We start from the raw sequence: 19,587 nt of genomic DNA, 5'->3' as shown, positions 1-19,587 counted from the left end.
TTGTCTGTTTGCTTCTCTCTAAATGATGTAGAGTTGTTTTTCTATGTATTATTATCATCGCTTTATTTTAAAATATCATTTTATCCATTTAGTCATTTTGATTTTCAATCCCTGTACTTTTTCTAATATGAGGTGAGGTTGGTTGTAAAGATAGGCATTTAGGAAGGCTTTTGAATGGTGAAGTGAAAGAATAGTTTTAAGGAATGTGTTCTACAGAGTAAGGTTGATGTGGTTAGAAGATCAGCCACTGGGAATGGAAGGCAGCATGTAAGAGAGGCTCACGTCAGAGGACTGAAGAATACATGAGGAAATGCAAGTCTGATAGAGTATATTTGAGCAAGGCTATAGATTGTTATGAGGATGAGAATGAGCATTTTCAAATAAAGGAATCAGAATATATAATTGAGGATGGGGCTGATGGTTGAGTAGAACTTGCTGAGGAACAGATTTTGTTTTAAATGGGATTCCTGGAGGGAACAAAAATGGGCTACTGAGGAGGATTTTGGAATCTAAGCAAGGCAAAGCGTTTTGGTGAAATAAGGCAGGGATAAATGAAGCAGACTTGTTATGGCTAGGATTTTTAATTATTTCATGGGATGCGAGTGTCACTTGCAATGCCAGCTTTTGTTATCCATTGAGTGTTATCCCTTGAGTGCAGTTAAGAGCCAACCAGCAGAGTAGGCTCATATCATAGAATGAATGATACAGAAGGTAGCTCATCATTCCTACACTGACTTTTTGAAAGATCTTTCCACTTACTCCCTCACCCTGCTCTTTACTCATTGCGCTTCAACTTTTTCCACTTCAAATATCGATCTAATTTTTGTTTGAAATTTATCATACCCTTTCAGGCAATGAATTCAGGGGAATTTCGCAGTAACTTCATTGTGTTAATGTAAGCCTTACTTGTGACTAATCAATTAACTTTATAACAACTTGATTGTTTGCCAGTTACCTTAAATCTGCAGCTTCTGGTTGCTGACTCTTCTTCCACTAGTAACGGTTTTTTCTTATTTACTCTACCAAATCTTTAACGACTTTCACAACCAAATCACCCTTTAACTTTCTCTACTGTTCAGAAATTTCCCAGCTTCTCTAGTCTCCCCACGTAACTGAAGTTTTTCGTAGGTATAGTTTGCGAGGTGGTCGATCCAAAACTGAGATGAGGAGGAACTACTCGCAGAGGGTGGTGAATTTCTAATTTAAAAACAGGCTAAAGGTATAGGAAAACAGGAAGGGAGGTGGATTTGAGACCAGGGAGAGATCAACCATGATCTGATTACATGGCGGAGCAGACTTGAAGTAGGCATTTGCCTACGTCTGTTCCTATTTCCTGTGTTTCGATGTACATCCCTGCTACCATTGGGTAAATCTCCTCTACAATCTCTAGGATCTTGACATCACTTCTAAGATGTGGTGTCCGGAATTGGGCACAATTCTCCAATTGAGTTTTAAGCTGTTTTATAAAATTTACCATAGCTTCCTTTGCTTACATATTTTCCTAGAAAATGCCCTTATATATTTTTTTTACCAGTCTTCTCAACTTTTCCTGCCAACCTCAAAGACTTGGGTGTGCACGTGCTCAGGTGTCTCTGTTCCTACAGCACTTCAACATTCCATCAGTAAATTTGTCTTTCCTTTTATTTTTTTCAAAACTAATCATTTCACATTTTGGCACAAAAGATCTGCAACAGTGAATCTGTTTTTTTTTACTTGAAGAGAAAAAACATAAAAGAAATCAAGTTATATCAGAAGCTACATGATTCTGAGAGCTTTGGTTGGCTACTGTAATACCAGATAATTGGGCAAAATTGCTCATTCAAATTGATGCCAGCAGATATTAATACAGATTTCCCAAGTAAAATCAAATTTTGATTTCAGTTGCAGTTGATCTATCCTCAATTAACCATGAAAGTAAAAATTCAGTTCGCCTGAGGTACTTCCCAGTGTAAAATGAATAGATTGCCTGAAATTTATGTTAATACTCTCATCAGGAGAACTGAACTACACCCTGACTAGGTTTCTCAGAATCGTTTCGCTTATCATGCATGGTTGTCTTATAAAAGTTTTCGGGCTCCATTTGAGCACAAATTCAACCCACACATAATACACATCAATGTGGGAAGGCCAAGTATAACAGTTGTGTTGTGTCCACTTCATCTTCATCTTCTTCTTAAGAGTCAGGATATCAAGTTGCCGCTTTATAAAACTTTGGTTCAGCCGCACAGATTTGTGTTCAAATCTGGTCGCCACATTACAGGAAGGATGTGGAGGCTTTGGAGAGGTTGCGAAGAGGTTTACCAGAATGTTGCCTGGATTAGAAGCTATGAGCTATAAGGAGAGGCTGGATGAACTAAGGTTGTTTTCTCTGTGATGGCAGAGGTTGAGGGGATCCTGATAGAAGTCTATAAAATTATGAGAGGTATAGATAGGATTGACAGTCAGAATCTTTTTCCCTTTTTGACATGTTTAGTACTAGTGGGCATGTACTCAAAGTGAGGGGGGAAAGTTCAAAGGAGATGTGAGGGGCATGTGTTTTACACACAGAGTTATAGATGTCTGGAGCACACTGCCAGGGTGGTGGTACAGGCAGATAGGATAAGAGCATCCGCGGGGCTTTTAGATAAACACATAAATAGACAAGGAATGGAGGGATATGGACTAAGGGCAGCAGAAGGCATTCGTTTAATTTGGTGTCTTGTTCAGCACAACATTGTAGGCCAAAGGGCCTGTTCCTGTGCAGTACCATGTGCACTGTGTTTCATGTTCTATGTACCACTGCCAATGCTCTCTCTTGCCCCACCCCCACTCCCTCCCCACTACTCCAAACAAAATGCAGATGCAGTTGTAAAGTGGTAAATAATAATGTTTCATATTGCTTTTTTCAGCTTTTCTCCCTCTTCAGTCAGTCTTGTTGCTGCTTGATTAGGCTTTATACAACTGTAAAACTGAGCAATAGAGATACAAGCATTCAATTGAAAAGAAATAAAATGATAGAGGATTACAAACATTTAAGAAGAATAGTGTTGATACAGTAAAAGTATTTTGTCATCAGAGAAGTAACTATTCACTGAGTTTTAGAACATAAGAACATAAGAAATAGGAGCAGGAGTAGGCCAACTAGCCCTTCGAGCCTGCCCCGCCATTCAATAAGATCATGGCTGATCTGTCTTGGCTCAGTTCCACATTCCCGCCCTCTCCCCATAACCCTTAATCCCCTCTCTTATCAAAAACCCACCAACCCGCGTCTTAAAAATATTTAGCGAGGCAGCCTCCACCACTTCAATGGGCAGAGAATTCCAGAGATTCACCACCCTTTGAGTGAAGAAGTTCCTCCTCAACTCCGTTCTAAACCGCCCCCCCTTTATCTTGAGGCTGTGCCCCCTAGTCCTACTATCCTTTCTGTGAAGGAACACTGAGTTAAAAGCCAAATGGCATAGTTACAAGCCATTTTATGAACTTGTTCTTTATAGTTCGTCTTTAGATGATCGGAAAAACTGATGCTGGGCTTTTTTCTTCAACTGATGCAGCTCACATGTTGATCGTGTCCTAGGTAGGGACATTGAGGAGTTTGACTCTACAATAATGAAACAATGGTGATTATATATTCCTTATCAAGATGATGTGTGTCTTGGAGGGGCATTAACATTCTTATGATGCCGCTGTTCTGTCCTAGTTGAGACTTGGTGGAGGTGCTGTAAAAATTAGTTCAGCGAGTTGCTGCAATACATGAATAGATCATACCTGTCAAAATTATAATGCGCCGCTAGAGGAGGGGATGGCTCAACCCTGTAGTTCTAATCAAATCACCAGTTAATTTGAGTTTTTTGAATGTTAGAGCTGCATCATCCAGCTGAGCAAATGGCATTCTTTCAGAGGTTAGGATATGCTATTCGTCACAGAGAATGCAGACTCTTCCTTATTATTGTAGTTGCATCAAATTGCATAGAAATTACAACATGAGAAAAAGACTCTTTGTTTGGTAAAATCAATCTGTTTACCATAGCCATAAAAGAAAACAAACCAAGCATAAGGCTTTATTTCTGAAGGTGCAGAATTGAAAAATAGGGGAACTATGCTTAACCTGTGCTGAACCTTGGTTAGGCCACTCTTTGACTGCTGCATGGTTATCATATTATAGCAAGGACATAGAGGCACTGGTGAGAATGCGAAGAAAATTGACAAGAATGATACCAGAAACTCTTAGACTTTTCAGGAAAGGATTAACAGGCTAGCTTTCTTTTCATTGAAAATAATCTGAGGTACACCAAATTCTGAAAGATTTTGAAAGAATAGTTACAGGGGGAATATCCCCCTTCGTTGGAAAGAGCATAACTAGCAGCCATCAATGTAATAAAGTCACCAAGAAATCCAAGTAAGAATTCAACAGAAGTGTCTCCGCATAGTGTTGAGAAGACGAAATCTGCTACCATTCTCGCAGCTTTTGGTTAAAGCTAATAGTTTTAATTCATCTAAGGGAAAGACAGAGAAGACAATAAAGGCTTACAATGGTAGGTTTTGCTGAGGAAAGAGGGAAAGAAGCTTGTCTGGAACACAAACACCAGCTTTAGTTGGTTGGGCTGAATGGTTTGTTCCTGTGTGATATTTCATATCTATTTCTTTGTAGAACTGTTGTCCTTGGGTGGTATTCTCCTATCCCACTGTAATGATTGGAGATTTGGCTGAGCACCAAATTCTCCATCCTTTCTAGCAGCGTCGGTGGAGCATGAACAGCCAGAGAATTCCAGCTTTTGCACCACTTGCTTGCCCTGTTCTCATATTTCTGTCCCTTTTTGCTAGACTGGTCCAGGAAGCTTTTCATTAATAATGGCACCTGGAACTTTGATAATGTAGGACATGATTGTGGTGCAACTGAAAATTGGGTGAGGTGGTTCTTGTGGACTTTTCTTGTTGTAGATGATCATTGCTTATGATTTATTTGGACATGATTATAACCTGTATCTGACTGGCCTAAACCTAGATGTTTGGGCAACATCTATTGTAAGCTGGAGTAGACTGATTCATTATGGGAGGAATTTGGGTTTGGAACTGAATGTTTATAAAATAACCCTTCTTCTTTTACTTTGAGATGGAAGGAAGGTCATTTGTCAAACAGATGGCTGGGTAGCTCCTGTAGAATTGGCCTGCTGCTGTAATGGCAGCAACAGCACCAGCCATTATTCAGTTTCATTATGACTCTAGCCATGGGCACAAAAGAGCCAATTGCCCTGGTACTGAGCCAGTTTAGAAGTTGCCAGGCTAGAGAACAGAATGCAAAAATGTTGAAGTTGCCCTTGCATGGGTAAAAAAAAACATTGGTTTCTATTATTCAACTCAGCATAAATGCATTTTAAAATTTATTCTGATGAATTATGAGGCTTCACTTCTTGTACATTAAACATTTTTTTATTATTGAAGCTTCGAAGGTAAATTTAAAAAAAAAATGTTTTTGGAACTTGGTGCATCCAAATTTGTTCTTATGCAACTGAGTTGGACTTCTTGGTTTCTGATTTCTGAATGCTTAATGTTTATTTGGTTTTCTTGAAACTTTACCAAGTTCTATTCTGAATAGTGTTTCATAAACAAATTTAGCTAAGGAATAAGTAATTGCAGTTTTGTTAACTAAATTCAAGAAAAAAAATTTGGACTTAAGAATCTACTTATAACCATGAAACCATTGTCGATTGTCAGAAAACTCCATCTGGTCCACTAATGTACTTTAGGGAAGGAAATCTACCATCTTACCTGGTCTGGCCTACATGTGACTTCAGAGACACAGCAATGTGGTTGACTCTCAACTGCCCTCAAGCAGATGGGAGATGGGCAAGAAATGCTGGCCGGCCAGCCAGCGATGCTCATGACCGATGAATTAAAAAAATGTGTTCTGTGATACATAACCTGTATATCTGTTAGTACATCTCAAAATTGCTAAAGACTATATTTAAGTATATTTTTTGTGAATATATAGTTGATTGCATTTACGTTTAAAAATGCATCAACACTGTTCTTCAAACATCTTTGGCAGATGAATAAATTTTCATATTATGAATAAATCCAGCAGTTAGAAGAAACTTGTTGCCATTTCCAGGAATTTGTGTTATAAATAGGTAGAATTTTGATATTCTTGTTACTGGCACGGAATGAACCTTTGTGTCCTTTTGCTGTTGGTGGGGGAATTCATTAATGGAAGCCAGCGGCATTGTTATTTCAGACAGCTTTTTTTTTAGATCTTCAATAAGATTCAAGAAATAGCAAATTCTCCTGGGATATTTGTGAAAACACTCAAAATCAATTTTTAACATGCAACCTGTCTTTTCTTTTGTCACTTACAGTTCATTTCACACATCCAAGCATTGCATTTGATAGTCTTCCATCAATCTTTTCTTTTAGTTCCATCATTTACAATTACCTTGAATGAATACCTATGTTTCGTTCAGCTTTTGTTATGTACCTGATGAGAAATTTAGAATAGAATCCCGCTAATTTAGTAGATAATTTTTGAATATTTTTGATCCTTGTGAATGCATTCTATTTTATGGTTAGTTACTATGTTTTGCTTTCTAATTAGATTCTTGGAGTATTGGGTATAACCTCTACAATAGGGATAGCTCTATTCTGGAAGCTCCTAATCTTTCTTTCAGTTGGCTTGGTCAATGTTGATGTACTCGCACAGATGTGTGTTGTTTACCATGCAAAAGGATGACTCCATGAAGAGACAGCTCTGATAATGCAGAAACTCTTTTAATTGGAGTGAAATGTCAGTCTAAATTATGTGCTCAAGGCTCTGGATTGGGGCTTAAACCCTAACTTTCTCTGAGGTGAGAGTGTTACTATTGAGCCAGTTTTGCAGACTGGATTTGCTGATTTTACAGTCATGATGCATTTTAGAGGGTAACTAACTCACTAGGTGGGACAGGATTAGGTGGAATGCCTGTTTAACACCCTGCACAACATTATTCACCATTTACTTCATCAGAGAGGAAAACCACTTGCTAAAACAAGTGCAGTACACGATCTGGCCGAATTGGTTAGGTTAAAATGAACCTCTCAGCTTTCATAGCAGTTATTTTACTTTCCAGGCACTCCTAAAACTCTCTCTTCTACAATGAAAACAGGAAACAAGGGAGAAAATATTCAGAGTGACTAAAGTGACAATTTTTAACGAAAGCCTTCTCAGAATGGGAGAAAAAGTGGAAAAAAACTTTGAAACAGATCTGAAAATAAATTATTTATTCAATCACTTCACTTTTATTCAACCAAGATATTTATGTCTAATAGATGCAGCAACTACATGATATGGAGGAAGTATGCTATGAGAAGGTTCTGAAGCAACTGAAGGAAGGACACCAGGTAAATTTTATTTTGTAGTTTTTCACTAGTTTGCATGTTTAAGATGACAAAATATTCTGAGGCCATAACATCATGTAAATTATATAATTTCAAGCAACAATTTACATTGAGAATTAAAACAGTTCCAAATGGACTTGAGTGGAATAGTCAGCTCCATATATATTGTTATATTTAATCATATTCATAACATGAATTTTTTTTAATATTACAAAATTAATTAGAAATGGATAAAGCAGAGGGCAGAAAAATTCCATCAATAATTTAAACTGGTTTCCTGACATCCATTTTGTCTGGTGTATATTATTGCACACATATTTAGGATATGTGACAATTTTACCGTCCAAGCACTTTTTAAGTCCTGAGAGGTGCATAAAGATAACAAAATTGTAAAATGTCCTCAACTAGAGTATAGTTAAACCTATCATCCCAACAGTTGAGGTGTAATGAAACTGTCCTTGCGTGTAATAAGGAGGTAAAGCTAACCGTTTCTAGAAAGATTGTGCTGAGGTGCCATCTGTTTTAGAGTGTTTTTATTTTTTTGCTGAGAAGTTTGATCATTCCCATTCACACTGCTGATTTCTGCTTCATGCTCTGAGGCTTAGCTCCAGTAGAAACTTTGGAGTAAAGACCAGAAATGATCAGTCTCTTTAAAAAGAATGGTGCAAAGAATGCTTTAGAAAGAGAAGTTACCACTAACTCCTATTTGTGCCTGACAAAAGTTTCATTCTGACCACTGTCTTGGTCGCACTTTAGAGATTTGAAAAACAAATTCAGCAAAAATAAACATGTAATATAGAATTCATCATATTAAAATTGAATGAAAACTTATTTTTCCTGTTAATATTTTCTGTGGAACTGATTCCACTTATGAAACTTTGCTTTGCACTTTAGTTGTGGTGCTGTTGGGCTAAATCTTCCCAGTCCTAAGGGTGTGTGCTCATAGTTGGAACTGAGAGAAATATCAGCTATTTATGTATCAGATCAGCAACCTGACTTGTTCCTGCCTCTGGGCGATCTTCCCAGAGATGGATCATCGACTACACGAGCTACGCCTTTTGAAGGACTTTGAATAAGAACTGCCCGTTTGTGGGCTGACTGGGTCTGCTGCAGGGATCTTCCCAGCAATGGACAGACCCCCGCACTGACGGTTAAGCCCAGACGATGTCTGGAGGGAGCTTGCCAGTGACTACTTTTTAGAGCCCACTAAATCACCCTTACGATCCCTCGCACAGAAGCAGCTTTGATAGATAGGCAGCAGACTGATTCACAGGTTGAAACACCAATGGCAGATGGAATATTGCTTCTCAGCCTTTTGGGTAAGATCAAGTGTAGTTTTGGCATCCTACACTTGGTTGAAGTCATGAGGTTATACTGAGGCTTCATTTGAAGCAATTTTTTAAAGTGGCATCTAGGCCTTTTGGCTAAGATGCAAATGAGATCAAGCCTTGGAGAAGGTGCAATGCCTGCTCCAATCAGCTAGGATCATGTAGATCAACCCCAAGACAGGAAGTGGAATACCTGACTTATCAGCTTGGATCTGCAATGTTTCACTTGCTGAGACTTTGAATAGGGCTTTGATTGGATTGAATTGGATATAAACAAAAAATATATGTTGATAATAAAGGAGCATAACTTCATTTAAATGGAGAAAAACTGCAGAAAACTGCAGCACAAAGGGATTTGGGGATTCTCGCACATAAATTAGAAAAAGCTAGAATGCACATCCAGCAAGTAGCAGGAAAAGCAAATGGAATGTTGGCCTTTATTTCAAAGAGAATGGAGTATGCATGTAAGAAAGGCTTGCTAAAACTATACAAGGCAGTAGTTAGACCACACCTGGAGTACTGTGAGCAGTTTTGCTCCAGTTATCTAAGGAAAGATATACTCGCATTGGAGGTAGTCTAGAGGAGGTTCATTAGGTTGATCCTATGAAAGGATTTATCCTATGGAGAGATTTTCTTATGAGGAGAAGTTAACTAAGTTGGGCGTGTACTCATTGGAATTCATGAGAGGCAACTTTATGGAGATGTCAAGGATTCTCAGGGGCCTGAAGGGCAGATGTTGAGACGTTGTTTTCTTTGTGGGAGAGTCTAGGACCTGTAGGTAAAACCTTAGAGTAAGGGGTCTCCCATTTAGGTCAGAGATTCGGAGGAATTTCTTCTGAGGGTAGTGATTCTGTGGAATTCTTTACCACAGAGGGCTTTAAAGGTTGGGTCACTAAGTATGTTCAAGGCTGAGACAGCGGATTTTTTATCAAAAAGGGAATCAAGAGTGATGGCGATTAGGTGGGAAAATGGAGTTGAGGGTAATCATTGCCGATCAGTCATGATCGCTTTGAGCGGTGGAATAGATTCAGTGGGCTGAACAGCCTACTTCTGTTCCTATGTCTTGTGGACAACTGCAAATACTGGCCACCCTTTCCTCTGCATAGAGATGGCTTGGTAATTGTCATCTGTTCTGCTAGGTAAATCAGATTCCTCTTCAGAAGGTGCCTTAGTTCCCTTGCAGTTTCCTTCAGAAGGCCTGCCTTAATTAGTGCTTCTGGAAAGATCTCTTTGGTGGGCACTCTGACAGTGGAGTCAGGCCTGACCCCAAAATAGTCCTCACTTGGCACTCATGTTCTTGGAGCATGACTTTCAATCTATTGCTCCATTTTGTTAGATATGTAACTGTCAGATGCTTCTTTTCAATTTACATTCACAGCCCAAAAGTAAGTAGGTTAAGGATTTTTTTTGTTATATTTATTAGTGAAAATGCATTTTTTTATTGAGAATAGGTTTTGCTGCACCTTTTTCCTCAAAATATAAAAAATCTATTGAATATAAAGCAATAAAAATCAATCAAGATTTTTGAGTTTCTTTGAAAAATGCCAGATATATGGTATTATGTTGATCTTTTAATTCTGTTGATCTTTATAACAATTATACCCCAAATCTCTTTCATTACTTAAAGTATTTTTACGCTTTAAACAGATGCAGGACTTACATTTTTAGAGTGTTCGTGACGATTTATTACTTTACGAAGTTCAGTCATTGTTTTGCAGGCAAACATGACAACCAATTTATTTTGAACAGGGTCCAACAGTAAGCAGTGAAACAAATGACCAATCTATCTAGTATGCTGGTGTTGGTTGAGTGATAACTGTTGGTCAAGGCAATGAGAGAACTACATGCTCTTCAGATACTGCTATAGAACCTTTTAAACATAGGAAGTTAGGAGCAGAGCAGGCCATTCAGCCCTTCAAACCTATCTCACCATTCAGTATGATCATGGCTGATCCTTGATCTCAATGTCATTTTCCTGCTTTCTCTCCATACTCCTTGATGCCATTAAAGTCTGAAAAAATCTATCACTTTCTTGAATCCATTCAGTGATTTGGCCTCCATGCCTTTCTGTGACAGAGAGTTCCACTGCTTCATTACTCTTTAAGTGAAGAAGTATTTCCTCATCTGTGTCCTAAATGGTCCCTCCATATCCTGAGATGGTGTCCCCTGGTTATAGCTTCCTATGCCAGGGAAAACATTCCCCCTGCATCATTTCAATCAGATCTCCTCTCGTCCTTCTAAACTCTAGTGAATATGGTGCAGTTGAACCCATCTCTCCTCATAGGACAGTCCTGCCAACCCTGGTATCAGGCAAATGAGCCTCCACTGCACTTCCTCTATTACAAATATATATTTTCTTAGGTAAGGAGATAAAAACTGCACACAGTATTCCAGATATAGTCTAACCAACGCCCTGTTATCACATCTTTCATACTGGCCATCCTCCCCACTTCGTCCAGCATCTTTCCCACTTATGGTGTCAACTTAACTGGTCTGTAATTCTCCCTTTCTTCTCTCCCTCCCTTTCTTCTCTCCCTCCCTTTTTAAATATTGCGGCTACATTTGCCACTCTCCAATCTATAGGAACTGCCCCAGAGTCCATAGAATTTTGGAAGCTGACCACCAAGCATATAATATTTCCAGGGCCATTTCTTTTAATTCATGTTGAAACTAGTTGAGCAGACCCACAAGATATCAATTTACTTCTAATCAAAGACACTGACTTGGATTTTCACAGAGTCACGGACATTCCACAGCCAATCCAAAATGGTGGACTGACTCTGGATCTGGAAGCTCAACTTCCATATTTGACAGAAACCATTTTTGCCAGATGGGGTGGTAGGAGGGTGCGATGTTGATGGTGTGGAAACAAGGACAGGACATAACTCGCACACACGTGAACCCTTGAACTCAGTGCTGAGTTTAAATAGACCTGAATTGCACGGCAGCAAGGGCCTTATCTGCAATAAAGGAGTTATGAATCTTTCGAGCAGTAAATACTCCAGAAGGGCTTGTAAAGTATGTAGAACTGTCAGGTTATTAAAATGAGCGTCCCTTTAAAAATTGAAAAAAAAACTGCATGCCTTTTTGTCTGAGAGTTGAAAAATCCAAGCTGTTAAGTTATCCTAATGGCCAGCCAAAAAAATTGAAAATCAAGCTGCCTGTGCCTATGAGAGATGAAAAACATCTATTCTAGCTTTTCAACAGCTGTTTATTGAGATAACCCTAAGTGCCATCATTATAGCTTTATTAATGCTTATCTGCTTTCTGTAGCCTACAATTATCATAGTAGGAGGAGTATTGTTGTTCACAATTTGATTGACAGCTTAAATAGATTATTAAAGGATGCATTGTTTTTGATGTGGGATTACAAATATTTTTTCTTTTGATAAAGGATTTCTGTAGGTGAGGGGAATTAAATGTTTTGAATAGATGTTCATAAATTGGAGTTTTTTTATATGGTGATAAATTTGAACTATTTTTATCATCCAGAATTTCTCCTGAATATCCATGAGGGATGTGGCGTGAGTTGGGATGAAGGGTGTAAGGGCAAAGAGTAGTAGATAGCATGTGATGTATTGGCACTAAGTTAGTATTGGGTCAATAAGAGGCTGTGTATGGATGGGTGGATTGGTATGGTCAGCATGAAGGGCCATTAGGTTGGGAAAGGGTGTGGAATTCCACATACAGTTATGGAAAGTGGGTGAGGACTTGAGGGCCTAATATTAAAGCAACAAATTGGGACAAAGTCCCCAGAGAACCAAAGTGAACCTTGAAACAGCCCATCTTGGCATGCAGCAGCCCCTGTGGCCACCTCCGATTTGTGTTTGGGGTGACAGTTCTAAGGGGAACAATCCAAACTTTGCTATTCAGATATTTGAAATCCTTCATCCTTGATATCATTCTAGTAAATCCTGTTTGCTTCCTATTTAAGTCCTTGACACCTTGTATAGTTTTTAATACAAGTGGGTTGTAACTTGCTGCTCTTTGTGGGCATTGCTACTATTGTGTTTCATCCTTTCCCTCCATTAATTGACGTCCTAATTCAGAGATGCAAATATTATTCAAGGAGAAATATATATTTGGGTGCACTGGGAGTGAAAGAGTCAGCAGCACAGAGGAAGACTGATTATATTTTAAATATTTTTATGTGTAATATAAAAATATAAAATGTGTCTACAATGAATTTCTAATTTTGTAGCCTAGCAAAACAAGATTATATAATCTCAATATAACCTTTCATTTTTCATACATATTTGATTTTCGTCCATACCATTCTTATCCCATTTCTCTTTAGCACTTTGCATTGCCTGACACATTGCTACAGTTCAGCTTTGAATGACAGTGTTCAATTAAAATATTATTTTAGTTTTCATGTTCTTCCATTCAGGCTTGGTGGAAATTTGAGTGATAATAACATAGAAAAATAGAAAATAGGAACATGAAAATGTTATTCATCTCCCTGAGATTGCAGTGTCATTCATTATGATCATAGCTGATCATTCAACTCAATAGCCTGATCCTGCCTGCACACCTCCACCACCCCCCCCCCCCCAATATCCTGTGATCCCCTTCACCCCAAGAGGTATATCCAACTCCTTGAAAGCATCGGCTGACCACTTTCTGGGTAAAGGAATTTCTCCTCATCTATATCCTAAATATCCTCTGTTCTCAGACTGTGACCCCTGGTTCTGGACACCCCCACCATTGGGAACATCCTTCTTGCATCCACCTTATCTTGTCCTGTTAGAATTTTGTATCTTTCTACGAGATGCCCCCTCATTCTTCTGAACTCCAGCGAATACAATTCTAACCAACTGAATCTCTCCTCATGTGTCAGTCTTGCTTTCCCAGGAATCAGTCTGGTAAACTTTCTCTGTACTCCCACTACAGCAAGAACATTCTTCCTCAGATAAGAAGACCAAAATTGCACACTATTCCAGGGTGTGGCCTCACCAGGGCCCTGTATAATTGCAGCAAGACATTGCTGCTCCTGCACTTGAATCCTCTGGTTATGAAGGCGAATCCTCTGGTTATTTAACTGCCTGCTGTATTTGCGTGCTTACCTTCAATGATTGGTGCATGAGGTCTCATTGCACATTCCCCTCTCCTAGTCAATGGCCATTCAGATAATAATCTGCCTTTCTGTTTTTGCTACTGAAGTGGATAACCTCCCATTTTTCCAAATTATACTGCTTCTGCCATTCATTTGTCCACTCACTCAACTTGTCTAAATCGCACTGAAGCATTTCTAAATCTCCCTCACAGCTCATGAGTTTTGTGTCATCTCCAACTTTTGTGACATTACATTTAGTTCCCTCAACTATATAATTAATATGTACAGTGAATAGCTGGAGTCCCAACAGTGGTGACTGCAGTACCACACAAGCCACTGCTTGCCATTTGGAAAAAAATCTATTCCTACTCTTTGTTTTCTGTCTGCCATCCAGTTTTCAGTCCATCACAATACACTACCCCCAATCCCATGCACTTCAATTTTACATGCTAATCTCTCATGTGGGTCTTTGTTGAAAGCCTTTTTGAAAGTCCAAATAAACCACATCCTCTGGCCCCTCTTCATCAATTCTACTCGTTACGTCCTTGAAAAATTCCAGTAGATTTGTCAAGCATGATTTCCCACTCTTAAATCAATGCTGACTCTGTCCAATCCTGTTTTCCAAGTGTTTTGCTATATAATCTTTGATAATGGGTCCTGGAATTTTCTCCACTATCAATGTCAGGCTTACGTCCAGAGTCTGTAAACTTTGGAACAGATTGGAGGGTAGCTAATGTAACTGCACTATTTAAAAAGGGAGATTGAGAGAAAACTAGGAAAAAATTACTGTGAAGCAGCAGTGATAACCACTGTGCCACCATCCCACCCATGGGACATCAGTCCTTGTCCTGCCCAGGTGTAATCCATTCAGTTTGTACACATCCCACCTTTCCCTGACCAGTCCCAATGTCCCAGGAATCTGAAACCCTCCCCCTTGCACTGGAGGATAGCAAATGTTGTCCCCTTGTTCAAGATGGGGAGTAGAGACCATTCTGGGAATTATAGACCAGTGAGCCTTAATTCTGTTGTGGGCAAAGTTTTGGAAAGAATTATAAGGGATAGGATTTATAATCATCTAGAGGGAAATAAATTGATTAGGGATAGTCAACATGGTTTTGTGAAGGGTAGGTCGTGCCTCACAAACCTTATCAAGTTTTTTGAAAAGGTGACCAAAGAGGTGGATAAGGGTAAGGCAGTTGATGTGGTGTATATGGATTTTAGCAAAGCGTTTAATAAGGTTCCCCATGGTAGGCTATTGCAGAAAATGCAGATGCATGGGATTGAGGGTGATTTAGCAGTTTGGATCAGGAATTGGCTAGCTAATAGAAGACAGAGGGTGGTGGTTGATGGGAAATATTCAACCTGGAGTTCAGTTACAAGTGGTGTACCTCAAGGATCTGTTTTGGGGCCACTGCTGTTTGTCATTTTTATAAATGACCTAGATAAGGGTGTAGAAGGATGGATTAGTAAATTTGCTGACGACACCAAAGTTGGAGGAGTTGTAGACAGTGAGGATGGATGTTACAGTTTGCAGAGGGACATAGATAAGCTGCAGAGCTGGGCCGAGAGGTGGCAGATGGAGTTTAATACGGAAGAGTGAGAGGTGATTCACTTTGGTAAGAATAACAGGAGTACAGAATATAGGGCTAATGGAAGGACTTTTAGTAGTGTTGACGAGCAGAGAGATCTCGGGGTACATGTGCATAGCTCCCTGAAAGTTGGCACCCAGGTTGATAAGGTTGTTAAGAAGGCGTACGGTGTGTTAGCTTTTATTGGTAGAGGGATTGAATTTCGGAGCCGTGAGGTCATGTTACAACTGTACAAAACTCTGGTGCGGCCGCACTTGGAGTATTGTGTACAGTTCTGGTCGCCACATTATAAGAAAGCTGTGGAAGCAGTGGAAAGGGTGCAGAGGAGGTTTACCAGGATGTTGCCTGGTGTGGTGGGAAGGTATTATGAGGAAAGGCTGAGGGACTTGAAGTTATTTTCATTGGAGAGAAGAAGGTTACGAGGTGACCTGACTGAGGCATACAAGATGATCAAAGGATTGGATAGGGTGGACAGTGAGAGCCTTTTACCTTGATGGTGATGGCTACCGCAAGGGGACATAGCTTTAAATTAAGGGGTGGTAATTATAGGACGGATGTCAGAGGTAGGTTCTTTACTCAGAGGGTAGTAAGGTTGTGGAACACCCTACCTGCAGCAGTTGTGGACTCGCCAACTTTAAGGGCGTTCAAATGGTCAGTGGATAGGCATATGGATAACATTGGAATAGTTTAGGTTAGAGGGTCATTAGATTGGTTCCACTGGTCGGCGCAACATCGAGGGCCGAAGGGCCTGTACTGCGCTGTAATGTTCTATGTTCTATCTCTTCAGCCATGTACTCGTCTGATAAATCCTGCGACTTCGACAGTGACTAGCATGTGGCGAAGGTAGTAATTCTGAAATCACTGTCTTTGAGGCCCAACTTCTCAATTTTCTTCATGACTCCCTATATTCAGCTTTTAGGACCTCATCCCTTTTTTTAAAAATCTATGTCATTGGTACTGATGTGTGCTACAAGCTGTTCAAGCTTCTTCTCTCCCCCCACCCCCAGAATATCCTATAACCGTACTAAGACATCTTGATCTTTGCACCAGGGAGACAACATACTATCCTGGAATCTTGTTTGCAACCACAGTTACGCCTATTTATTCTCTTACAATTAAATCCCCCATAGCCATTACACTCCCACACTTTTCACTCCTCCCTTCTGCAGTAGAGCCAACGGTGGTGCAATGAATTTGGCTTTTGTGCTTTCTCTTGAGAGGCATTCTCCTCAACACCTCTCCAAAGCATTTTTTGTTGGGAATGGCAACACTCAACTGCCTGCCTTGACCACTTGCTCCATGTGATGGTCACACATTCCTTCCCTCTCTGGAGAATCCTAGCCTGTCATGTGACCATCTGTCTATACGTGCTATCCATGATACTCTCTGCCTCGTGGATGTTCCATAGTGTCCCCAGCCACGACTCCAGCTCCAAAACCCTGGCTCCCAGGATTTGCAACTGGAGACATTTCCTACGTGTGCGCTAGCCCCAGGCACTGGAAATATTTCCGGTTTTCCACACAGAGGACGAGGAGCACACCATGGCCTGGAGCTCTCCTGCCGTGACTTACCCCATTAAATTGAACCTTTTGGAAGATTCTTGATATCAGATTATATCCAGTCTCTAAGGTCCTTTTCTGATGCTCATTACTACTGAATAATACCCTTACAAACTATAAACGACAAAAAAGACTTCTGAAACTCGTAAGTGATAAAAGTATTAAATACTTACCCAACCTTCCCCACTATTTATCAATCAGCTCTCTCCCTTGTTTTCTCTACTACTGCAGCAGCAGGCCAAGACCACTCTCTGAAAGAATCTCTTTCCCCTCTGTACTGAATTCTCACTCAGCTCCAAATTCCTGATACCCACACTCGCTCTTAGCTGTGTCTCACTTTGGATAGATGCTCTCTCCCTCTGTTGGCATGCAGAGCATGATTTTATTATTTTTGTACATTTGATCCTGATTGCCATGTTCTATAAAACATTACTTATGTTGCTGTTGTAGTGACAGGTACACAATATTCTGGACAGTGGCATTTGCTGCATGGATCAATGTTGAGACAAATCACTTTTTTTTTGCTTTGTGGGAGGTTGTTCCATGATTTGTAAAGTAGCGCCAAAGTGTTTCCATTGAAAATGTAGAGTGGTAGGTGGTGGAAGAGTTGTAGGCATTTGGGATGACAGATGGAGTTTGTCTCTGTCTCTTTTTCTGTTGATTTTTCAAGTCATACTGTGAAAAATTTTCAGCTCTGTTTGGCTTTTGGGAAATTAAAACTTGGCTATTCAGTCATTAATTCTGATCCATCTGCTCTAACTAATGAGACAGCTTGTTTCAGCCTTCAGTTTGAATTAACAGTTGCATGTGCAGCTTCATCATCTATGAGTTACTTCCATCCTCTGGAGCTGCTTGCTGAGCATGGATGCAGATACCTAGGACAATAATATATGAATATGACCTACAAAGTCTTTATTTTCAAGTTCTCTTGTGGCACTCCCTTCGAACAATTGCTGAGAATAGCTCCATCGTGTAATCCAAACAATGCTGACTGGTTTTGACTTTTTTGGAAGGTGCATTTTAATCTTTTGTATGTGGCAGTTATTCTAATGTGAAAACAGTTTTGAAAGTAGCATTTAAAGCTGAATTTGCACTTTTTGGGTAGTTAAGATGAGAAGTTAACGCCTACCATTTTGATGTCCCAGTGAATTCTTGGGGTACTGAATTTTCTTCTACGTGACAATCTACAGCAAAATAACACTGAGCAATATCACTTACAACAAATTTATAAAGTAACTTGTTGTTAGCTGCTCTTTTTATTTTTGTAAATGTGTGAATAGTGCTCCTTCCTTTTTTAAAATTCCAGCTTTTTCTAATTTTTGAAATTCAAATCAAATTCCAAACTCTGCATTATCAGAGGAAATAGAAAAGCTGAACTTAAAAATAAAACTGTCAAACTACATTTGCTCATCAAAAACTTTTGATATATAAAAAAATTCGTTTTTTTTAATTTAAGTTTTTCAGAAAAAGTCTAAAAGACCTTATCAGGTATTTGTGCATTAATTAAATCACTTCAGCTGATTAACAGTTAGCTAAAAATAACATTTATATCACATTTTCTGGAAAGATCTTGAGGCAAAGAGGTTGAGCACTGTGGTCATCTTCAATACCACTGACAGTAGATAACCTCCAACCCCATGTGGTGTGATGTATCCCCAAAGAATGCAGCATGTGATGTACCCGATCTTGGGACAAGCGCAGATGTGCCTGCACTGCCTCATTCATTTGTAAATAAGCAACTTTTCTACAATAAACCCCAGGTATGAAAAGTCAGCTTTAATTGCCTGACTATCTCCTCCTGCCGCGCCCCGCCCGCCAATCATGTCCCCCATGTGGGGCCTCCTGCTGGAGCTGTGCTTGGTGTCACTTTTCTCTCTTCACCTCTTTATCCCTAGGACTCTGACAAAGGCAACATTGAACCCTGGATCCATTAATCCTTTTGACTTGCCTCTGGAAAGAAACATTGTAGACAGGAATGATTAAAGAGTGGAGAAAGTGAAGCTCAGAATAAGAATCATAAGGGAAACTTAGGCCTCCACAGCTTTTCCTGATGGCTGATGCAGCCTTGTCCCTGAGATGGGGTGGCACTGTGGTTAGCACTGCTGCCTCACAGCACCAGGGTACCAGGTTGAATTGGGCTTGGGTGGACCTGCAAAATAAGTTCTTTCAGAGAGTCGGTGAAGACTTGATGGGCTGAATGACATCCTCTACTCCCTAGGGATTCTATGGAGTTTCAAACCTGTGCAGGTTGCTGTTTGATTTCTGTGCTCCAGTGTTTGCTTTGCAAAAATGACAAAACATGCTGACATAATTTTCATGAAGTTGCTGCATTATCACAGTAATTGCCCTTTACGTTTGTTACAGAAGGTTAAGTTTAGTAATTATCAGGATAATTACCCCTAATCGTTAATGACAGCCAATTGGCCTCTCTTCCCCAGGAAGCTGGAGGAAAAATAATCGTGTGGAGCCTCATCCCTTCAGGTTCTGAATTGTTTGGGGAGATTTTAACAATGTCAAATTTAAAAATGAATGATGCTTTATGTTTTTCATTCTCCTGTTGCCTTTCCTAATCCAATCTTCCTTTATCTCTTTAATTATCTTTCTCTACCTGATGTGACTTTGAATTCAAATTCTTTAATTCACCCTCCCTTCACTTCTTTCTCTGTTCGATCCTTAAATCGTTAAGGACTATTGTTTCTGTTGTTGTC

The 19,587-nt window shown here is 39.7% G+C and overlaps 1 protein-coding gene across 1 annotated transcript in view; it reads left to right on the top strand.

Annotated features, from left to right (window-relative positions):
- The window catches only part of ascc3 (activating signal cointegrator 1 complex subunit 3), a 522,713-nt gene that overhangs the window by 146,726 nt on the left and 356,400 nt on the right, over nucleotides 1–19,587 (top strand). Inside the window, exon 13 of the mRNA XM_080192820.1 lies at nucleotides 7,279–7,350. Within this exon, the coding sequence (XP_080048946.1) occupies nucleotides 7,279–7,350 (72 nt within the window). The remainder of the gene's footprint in view (nucleotides 1–7,278; nucleotides 7,351–19,587) is intronic.

This window comes from Carcharhinus amblyrhynchos, chromosome 7, assembly GCF_965287045.1.
Source record: "Carcharhinus amblyrhynchos chromosome 7, sCarAmb.v2.hapA, whole genome shotgun sequence".
Taxonomy (NCBI): domain Eukaryota; kingdom Metazoa; phylum Chordata; class Chondrichthyes; order Carcharhiniformes; family Carcharhinidae; genus Carcharhinus; species Carcharhinus amblyrhynchos.
This window is presented reverse-complemented; position numbering and strand designations above follow the sequence as displayed.